Source organism: Somniosus microcephalus, chromosome 25 (assembly GCF_052327205.1).
Source record: "Somniosus microcephalus isolate GS21.2 chromosome 25, FLI_Smic_1.0, whole genome shotgun sequence".
Classification (NCBI taxonomy): Eukaryota; Metazoa; Chordata; class Chondrichthyes; order Squaliformes; family Somniosidae; genus Somniosus; species Somniosus microcephalus.
Genome location: NC_141011.1, coordinates 49,228,519 through 49,238,287, shown reverse-complemented (window position 1 = coordinate 49,238,287; position 9,769 = coordinate 49,228,519). Strand labels below are relative to the sequence as shown.

At 42.3% G+C, this 9,769-nt stretch overlaps 1 protein-coding gene across 4 annotated transcripts in view; it reads right to left on the bottom strand.

Annotated features, from left to right (window-relative positions):
• Positions 1 to 1,888: 1,888 nt before the first annotated feature.
• Positions 1,889 to 9,769, bottom strand: part of spsb1 (splA/ryanodine receptor domain and SOCS box containing 1) — a 107,211-nt gene continuing 99,330 nt past the window's right edge. For all 4 annotated transcript variants that reach the window (XM_085967363.1, XM_085967361.1, XM_085967360.1 and 1 more), the window contains one exon: positions 1,889 to 3,113. In XM_085967363.1, the coding sequence (XP_085823489.1) occupies positions 2,986 to 3,113 (128 nt within the window). In that variant the 3' untranslated portion in view covers positions 1,889 to 2,985. The remainder of the gene's footprint in view (positions 3,114 to 9,769) is intronic.

Below are 9,769 nucleotides of genomic sequence, written 5' to 3'. Positions count from 1 at the left end.
TCTTCCCGTTCGACCAGTGTGGTCTCAAATCTTCCAATTTAAATGGGATGACAGTACCCAGCAGAGAACAAACTTACATTTTAAATGAATCTGCCAGACATTTGCATTGAAGAGACCCACAAAGTTTCTTCCATTCTTGATAGACTTTATTAGATAGTTGTATACAACATCTACAGCATAGAGGATAAAGAATTAATGTTTTCAAATCATACAGGATTGCAGTGACGAAACATTGTTGAGGACAGTTAAATAGATTTGATAAGTTAATGTGCATGCTGCACAAGATTAGTTTAAAAGCAAGTTTTCTTTTCAATGACCGACAATATGGGCATCTTAGGTGACTGAAATTAAGAACAGATGCATCCCTTCAGTCTGTGCAACATTCCAAGGAGAACACAGGAAACAATGGCAACCACATAGAACACAGTCTTATAATAAATTAAAAAAGGTTTTAACAATCTAATCTCGATTGGTATAAACCAGTTTCCCCATCCCCCTGCCACTAGCGGGATATTTAACCAGAGTTTAAAAAGATCCCAATCATTGCAGCAATCACCAGAGCACTCCAGGGCGTTCAAGAAACAGTGCGATTTTCTTTGAGCAAATACTGAGGCTTTTAAAGGTGCAATTAGAAAAGCATTCAATCGGTACAAAGCTTTTCTGGTTGATGAGAGTCCCTTTCAGGTTTAGCCAAAGAGCTACACAAGTTCACTCGGCAATTACTGCAACCATATGTGCCAGACACATTTTGATTTTCTTGTCAAACAGCCAATCTGCTAAAAAAAAAAAAAAAAAAAATCTTTGCTGTGTGTGGCTCCAACACTGCTCCTTTTAGGAAAAACTCGAATTTGAGAGGAAGCAGATGAACAGAAGTCGGAGGAGAACGTTTCACAAAAAGCGTCCGGCAGACATTTTCTTGCTTGCACAGGAGATGACAGTGATGAGGATGACAGTTCTTCCACTCTCCCAGAACCAAAAGAAGCCAAATAAATACTTTCACACCGATGTCACACCCCTTTCTGACTGATTATAGTAAAAGGATGAAATTAGCAGGTATACACAGTTAGCATTTGGTGCTGCAAGTTCAGGCAGTTAAAATGTTCCAAAAAGAATTGAGCAGGAAAATTGAAGAAGTCATTCTGTTTTAAAGTACAGTCAAAATCAAGTTATTTCACTGCAGGCCTCAATAGTGGAGCTTTCAGCCAATATAAGAAAATGGATCTACATTAAAATGCGTCACATTCCGTGAAGGTCTGTTCTCATGTTTGACTGTAAATAGCTGCTAATTTTCATGATTGGGTTGGTCAGCCTCTTTGAACTATCCTCATTAAAAATCAACGTTGAGGCAACTCTGAGCCACGGACGTCACTTGGTAAACTCTTTAGTGAAAAAGCGAAGTTCACTTTGCCCTTTAAACAATTCCTTTCCCTGGATACACAGGATTTCTCTTCCAAACACATGGCAAATAAGGCTTACTAAAAAGGCACCCTACAGCAGCTTTCAATAGACATATACTCTTATATACATAGTCTGTAGAGGATCCATTTTAAACCACTTTGGTTGTGATCTTAGTCATGTTAACACCCTGCTGCTAAACTGAAAGAGATAAAACAAAAGGAAATTGTACAAACTTGCATTAGTAGTGCCTTTACAGAAAATGTTGATATTTGGAAAATAGCAAGTGTGCAAAGATAGTGATAAAGGTTAGCAGTATTACATGTTGGAGAATATATTGACAGTACAGTAAGGAAAGGACAATGGCAGAGATCAGAACAGTGGCATATTTCGCAGGCAGGCATTCTGTTGATGTCCTACTGCAGGATTTCAACTCCAATGTTATCACAACCACTTTTTTTTTTTTGCTTTTAAAAAGTAAACAAAACCCAACTCAAAAGTTACATTTTATTTCAAGATAGCTTTAAAAACAACCATTTTATCCACATATTGCACATTAAAACCAATAGATGCTGCATCACATCAGGACCCGTCGTCCGGTATATTCCCTAAAACTAGTCACTTATACAGTTACTTGCGAAGTGGAGCTATTATAGGAGTTTTCTACCAGACCTGCTAGCAAGAGTCTTTGTGATTTGAAAAAAAGAGTCTTCGTGATTTTAAAAAAAGGGAGTGCTTGGCTTAAAGAGACAGCATTCCTTTAATTCACAATTCAGATATCTTCTTGTGCAATTCAGTAAACACAAAGGAGCAATGGGTCAATTAAACAAAAAAGCAATGAGACGGGATCATAAAAAGTGAAGGCGAGGTAATTTAATAATTTAAAAACAGATTTGGTTTATTTTTTCCATAAGAATCAAAACTGCAAGGAGAAGGAAATCGGCATTAGAGATAGCACAAGGGTTTCCTTTGGATCCTTTGTAGACTCGACCTGAATCACACAAGTCTTCAAAATTTTCCCTGCACTCCAACATCCAATGCAGATGTTGTCAATCCCTCCTCCCTCCCGGTTTATCCATAAAGACTTCTATAGCAGCTATTAAAGAATATACTGTATGCCCAGCACTAGTCGCATACGGAAGTAGCGATACACGGCAGAAAACAGGGATAGATTTCCATTTTGACAATCCAAAATGTAGACTATTACACCAAATTTTTTTTTTTTTTTTTTTTTTTTTAAATAAAGACAGGAAAGCTGCATCTGAAATTAAAAATAACAAAATCCCCAAATCAGAAGAATTAGATACGTATTTTGATTTCAGAAAAAAAGGATTAATGGAAAGGTTCGTATTGACATACACACTGTAAAAAATATTCACATCTCCCATCATGATGTAAAATCTCAGGATCCCCCAAAAATCGATGAAAAACAGGTTTTTGTTTCAACAAAAAAATTGTTTCATGGAGCCGCTGAGCTTTGGGAAAATAAGATCAGAGTTTGAAAATAATGCCCACCGCATAATGGATGGAGGATAAGCAGAATAACTGCCTGCATACATGTCTTAGGGTTGCAGTCCATTGCTTACGCTGTCACTGGTACAGAAGGTAACTCTTCAGGGAGGCTGGTAGTGGTAGTGACTGGATTTCATTCAAGCGATCCTTGCCTAGAGCAACCCGCACTGAACGCCGACAAAGATCCATCAACGGCAGTGGTTCAGCTAAAAAAGGAAAGGGGAAAAACATTTTTTTTAAATTGTATTAAAAAAATTGTATTGGTGCATTAAGTGTCTATGTACAGCAACCAAGTGCTGCAGAAGTTTATGTACTGTACATTCAAAATGTGTTTCAGCCTTCAAAAGTAGTAACAGACAATGGAACAGATGTGAAAGTGAAAACATAACCCACCACATACTCTACTTTTTTTGTTCACCGCCCATTGTATTAACTTGGGAGGTGAGAGAGAGTGGTGTAAGCGACAACCAATTATCATCCAATAGTGCTTACAAGCCTCATGACTTTAAAATTACTACAACTACAGAACATTTTAAAAGCAGGTTGGTCAATAACTCAAAGATTTCTAAATATCCAATCAAAATATGAAAGCAAGCGACATGATCTACTGGTGTTCCCTTCATTGACTAGTTTTCAAAGGTTAACAACTGAGCGGCATTGCACACCAGGTGCTTGTAGATTAAAAAAAGAGGCTGTTTTGATCCTTGGAGAACACAATAGCTTGGTTTATGGGATTAGACAGATGTTTCAAATTTAGCCCCAACTATATTTTTTTCCCCCCTTTCCCACCGTCAGAATCACTCTTGCATTAGCTGGAACGGTACACGAGTAACTCCTGAATATTACATCTCTGTCCAATAGTCGTCATCCTCTTAATTAAGCAAATTGTTGTCAAGTATTTTGCAATGCATGGGGCATATGTAACATTATACATCCTTAAAATGTTTCAACTGAAGGCCTGGTCACAGGAAAAGCATCATTATGAAAATGTGGCCAGTCTTCAGACTACAGTCTAGTCCTAATACTCAAGCCAGCTTTGCAGTAAAAAATAACTAATGTAAATAACAAAGTGGGAATTTAGTGATGAAAACAACAGGATTTGTTCCAAATCAACTGGGAGGAACTTTGCCTTCAATATCCAAGTTGCTAATGATAATTTGTGAATGCTTCTATTAAATAGTTGCTGAATTATCAGATAATACAAATAAGCAATTTTCAATTATGAAGTGAAGCCATCAGAACTGCTTCATTGAAAGAATTGTATAAAGCACGTCAGGGAGCGCAGATATTAGAGATACCCATCAAGAGAAGTTCCCAACCATAACTAGGCAAGGGAGCCAACTTGGCAAAGATACACTGGCCCGGAATTTGCGGTCTGCAGCAAAGCAAAAGGCGTTTGCCTCCGGGCCCCAAAGGAGGCTTCCTACAAAGATCTGGCGATCTGTGTGGCGCGAAGTTCGGCTTTTTCCACGTGCAGTTGAAATCAGCGCAAGTTAATGGGGAATCCCTAACGCGATCTGCTGGGACATCAACAAGCTGTCTAAGCAGCAACAATGCAGAATTCTCAGATAGAGAACCAGGGTAAGCTCCTTTGTTTTGCTCTCAATATTTTTATAAAGTTAGTCAAAGATTGGGGCTCTCACATAGGGGAAGAAAAAAAGGTACACCGGAAATAAATATGAACAAACTTTAAAAATAAATGAAATTTCTTAATTTTTTATTAAAATGGATAAATTTGACACTCCACAAAATTAAGATTTGTTTTTCAGGGCCATAACGTTGGTTTACCAGTCAAGATGCTGTTAAAACTTCAGTTACACCTAATCCAAAAGGGTTTAATTTTTAAGGGGGTCTGTAACAGCAAAGTACCGCGGAAGAGCTGAAGTTTGAGTCCGTTTCACTGATTACCGGCTATGGCGGGAGGGTTCCCAACGAGCAGCCTGTGGAGGAGCTGTGAATGACTGACTGCAACTTCAGGATTTCCACGGAAGGATGCGCATGCGCTAAATTCCAAAGTTGCGGTCAGTTTCAAAGGGGTAATAACAGCGAGTGTTGCTCGTTTGCTGTTATTAGCCAGCCAACCTCTAATCCAGAAAATATAAGCAACTCTCTTGCCCTTATAACTGTGCATTTACCACACTTTGCTTCATACCCCAACACAGGCAGTTTCCATCGCAAGCTCAATTGCAATCATTTAATGGAAACGTTCACAAGTTAACATTACTAGCAACTTGGATATTGAAAGCAAAGTTTCTCCCAACTGATTTGGAACGAAGCCGATTTCAAGCAGGTCACCACAAAATGGGCCCTCATGAAATCAGTGAAAATTTGTAACTACAAAAAATAATTAGTTACAGTACAATCTGATGATCCTGCATTTTTGCAAATTGTTCCAAATTGAATGCGCAATTGGACACAATGGATGAGTTTGCTTGTCTGGGTGCAATCAGGTTGTGAACAAGGACATAAAAGATCCCATGGCACTATTTCAAAGAAGAGCAGGGGGAGTTGCCCCCGGTGTCCTGCCCAATATTTATCCCTCAATCAACATCACAAACAGATTATCTGGTCATTAGCACATTGCTGTTTGTGGGAGCTTGCTGTGCGCAAATTGGCTGCTGCGTTTCCTACATTACAACAGTGACTACACTTCAAAAAGTACTTCATTGATCAAGTCAACACAATATTGCTTAGTGATGGCATTTTAATCCAAATGAGTTCCTTACACATTCCGGCTAGATTTCCGAGCTCCAGATTAACACCTGAAGGTATCGCAACAGGAATTGGATGTGCTTATTTTCCCGGCTATTTGCTGAAGACCGAAAAGGTATAGTAGCATGCCGTCTACAACCACAATAACTACGCTCACCCACAAAGAATTCAACACAAGGAACCCTGATCCACTGAGCAAGGCTTTCAGTACAAAGCCCAAGCAGTCTCCTACCTTGCAAGTGTCGATCAACTATAAATAGATCAGAACAAAAATAGAGATGTTGTATTAGACACCTTCGTGAACCACTGCAGTCCTTCTGTTGATGGTGCGCCAATGATGCCGCTCAGTTAGGGGAAATTATGGAGTTTTAACCGGGCAACAATAAAGGGACGACGGTACGTGTTCAGTCAGGATGGGGAGAGACTTGGAAGGGAACTTGCAGGTGGCAGTGTTCCCATGACATTGCGGTTCCTCCTCTTCTTGGTGGTCGCGGTCACAGGGAAGGAAGATGCTGTCAAAGCAAGCTTGGGCAACATAGGAACAGGAGGCGGCCATTCAGCCCCTCGAGCTTGTTCAGCCATTCCATTACAGCATGGCTGATCGGCATCTCAACTCAGTGTACCACCCCCCCACCCCACACGGTTCTGTAACCCTTAATACGCATGCCTACAAATGAATCAATCTCAGTTTTGAAATCTTCAATTGACCCACAGACTCGATAGCTTTTTGGAGGAGTGTTCCAAATTTCCACTAACCTGTGTGTGACAAAGTGCTTTCTGACATCACCTAGCTCTAATTAAGGTTCTGCCCCCTTGTCCTGGACACCCCCCACCAGAGGGAATAGTTTCTCTTGATCTACCCTATCAAATTCTTTAAATCATCTTAAACAGCTGGGAGTTTCTCTGGTGCCTCCCATGGAGAGCGAGAACACACATTGCAGGAGGTAGATATCGAGGCCACTGGGCGGGCACCAATCAAGCAGCTCCTCACACCTTAGTTACAAGCGCATCTTGTGGTTTCAATCTGTTCACTTATATATATAAAAAAAAAGTTTTTAAAAAGCAATGGCGCACAAAAAAAAACTGCTAGAAATAAACAGTGCAGCTAGTTACCATATCGAACAAGTGCTTTACACTACAGGCCAGCTACTGAACAGCTGCTCTCCAGCTGCCTGGTGGCTCCAGTCTTCAGAATCAGCCCTGGAAATCTGACACACTACCCTTGTTTATAAAGCACCCAGGGACGGGCTGACTGATCGCACACCACATGCAGCAAACAATGGTCACGTAAGCAGCACAAATACCTGCACAAACTGGCAAACCCAGGATGATTGCTCTATTTATTCATCTGGAGCCGATCAAAAGGCTTGCATGTAATTCTTAGGCTAAATACAAAAACTCAATTAAGAAAATTTGCTCAGCCTAAACATCATGTAGGGGCTTTCTCTGAATAAACTGTTGTGTTTTCATTGTTTGGCACAAAAAGAGACTGTTGCAAAGGATTAAATTACTGTCTGTTGGAGCAGAGGCTGATCCCACGACACACCTCCCTGGAGGAATTGACTGGTCCATGGTTGCTAAAGTCCAGTCACTGTTGTGAAGGACGCACCGTACACTGCCAAGAAAAGCAGACTGACCTTTCCAGACGAATCCTGAGCTCAAAGTGCAAGAGTCAAACTCACTGACAAAAAAACACAGTTGTTATTACAGCCTCCAGAACATCTGCTCCGATGGCATTCAAACTTTCAACAGCAAGAGCCTGTATCTGAAAAGCCCCAACTGCAACGTAATTCTGTAGTGCAACTGAGAGCGACCAGAAGCGATTTTCTTTAGCATTCTGGTTCAAAATAGTTGGGGGGTTTTTTTTTTCAGTCCAGTACATCTTCAAAAGCCCAATGTGATCAATATCTCTCCCCAGTCAAAGGTCACGTCTTACACTTGAAATTCAATATATTGGAGCTGATCCTGTACTGGTCAAGATAGAATGAATAGTTCTTGCTATTCTTGCTCAAAATGTTAAGACTTTTGGGGGGGGGGGGGGGGGGGGGGGGGGAAATTGGGTCGTGCCCCCTTTGGAGCGCTAACTCCCAAAAAAAAGTTAGTGCCCCCACGCCTGAAATTGAATGGTAGCGCCCCCAGCAGGAGCCGGGCGCTACTGGAAGCGCTCCCCCTCCCTCTTGGGGCGCTCCCATTGAATATCGCAGCGCTACGTGCAGCAGCGCCACACGTGTCGGCACGTAGCGCCGCGGTACTGCAGGCCTCCCTCCCCTGATTAAAGGGGAGGGACCGAGCACCGGGACCCTGCTGGACCACGGGGGAGCTGGCAAAAGAGCCTGGCACTCGAGGAGTGCCGGGCTGGCTGATCGTGGCCGGCACCCCACAAGAGGAGACAAGAGGGGGCGGGTGCTGGCAGGCAGCCTAAAAAAAAATGGCCACCCAGCACCTACCCTTTAATTATCGCTGCGCCAGCTGCAAAATCACCCCCCCTGACCCTGTCAGACATGGCGTCTGGTCAGGGGGCGCGAGCTAAGTTTGCGGCCATGGCGCTGCGCACATCGATGAGGTCATTACCAGAGGCGCAGCGCTGCGGGGCGCTACCGGCTACCGCTGGAGGCGTTAGCGGCGCCACGCCAGAGCGCTAGGTGCTTTGCGCCCCATTAGCGCTCCCTCGGGGCCCTAACAGGAGGCGCAAAGCAACCAAATTTCCCCCCCCCCCCCGTATTTAAAAAAAAACCTGTTTCTTCAGTATTGAACTGCATGAGGTGGGGGACATAGTTGTTATTCCAACTCTTGTACAATACAGGAGGACCAAAGTTAAGTATCGATGGGAGGGAGAGACCCTTCAGCCCATCCTTCCATAGAACCCTACCAACCCCCAAAATTATGCTCCCAAGGACAGTTGTGAAGCAGAAACCATGGGCCAGAAAGAAGCAACCTAAAGTTCAAGCCAGTTCAAACAGCCGGTCAATTATCACCAATTACAGTAATACAAAAGCCCTTAGATACACTGAAGCGTGTTTTTTTTAATTCCCATTTAAATCCCTTGCATCATTCTCCAAGGGTAGCCAGACAACCTGTAGAAGACTTAAGCAGACACTAGTTACAATGGGTTCTTCAATATTCACACTTATCTACCATCCCAAATATCGCCAGGAAATGTTGCAAGACGAAGCCTTGTACCATAGCAAAATACTGCAGATGCGGGAAATCTGAAATAACAGAAAATGTTGGAAACTCTCAGCAGGCCAGGCAGCATCCGTGAAGTGAGAAACAGATGCTGCCTGGCCTGCTGAGTATTTCCAGCATTTTCTGTTGTTATTGAAGCCTTGTACCAGGTCACTTCATTGTGTAGCCTGCCAACTTCCTCTTGTAAGATAGATCTGTACCATCTTCATTCCTGCACTTGGCTTGCATGTATGGACCAGCAATATCCAAGACTTTGGAAACTTGCTGATCATTGAGATCAACCATCCCGTAAATTGTATTGGGACTCAACTGAAGCAACCAATCCACTATGATACCTAGTAGATTAAGTTTAGGACGAAGAAGTGAAAGTCCGAGTGGTCAGCCTTGGTTTAGTATACTCTGCCTCTGAATCAAAAAGGTTGCAAGTTCAAGCCCTACTCCAGGAGACTTGAGCACACCTCGAGGGGTTTACAATGCTTCTCCATTAAATGTGGAAAGTTGAGAGAATTGGAACATGGACATGACCTTTTAGAATTTTACCTCACTCAAAAAGGATGTTAAAAGTCATACGTGTCCTAATCACTAGTTGTGCACGTGGTTCCAGTCCCTGCTGCGAAGCATTGTACATCCCGCTCAACAGCAGAGTCATTCGGATTTTGGGAAAGGATAATGGGTGTGAGAAATCTTTGTATTCTGAACTAAAAATGTCCAGCTTTACAATTGCAGATAATTTAGTTTTAAATATAGGGCATATATGCGGAGACAGCATTGCGAGCTGTACGTGACAACGTTGCATAATCTTGGTAGCAAATCGGCATCGGCTGGGGCAAGATTTCTGCCTATAGCATATTGGCATCGCTAACTAAGCTGAACAACACTGCCGTTGTGCTTGGAACAGATATCAAAAGCAAGATGTCTGACTAATAATAAAGGAAGAGGCTGAACAAGGTGGTGTGGATGTTTC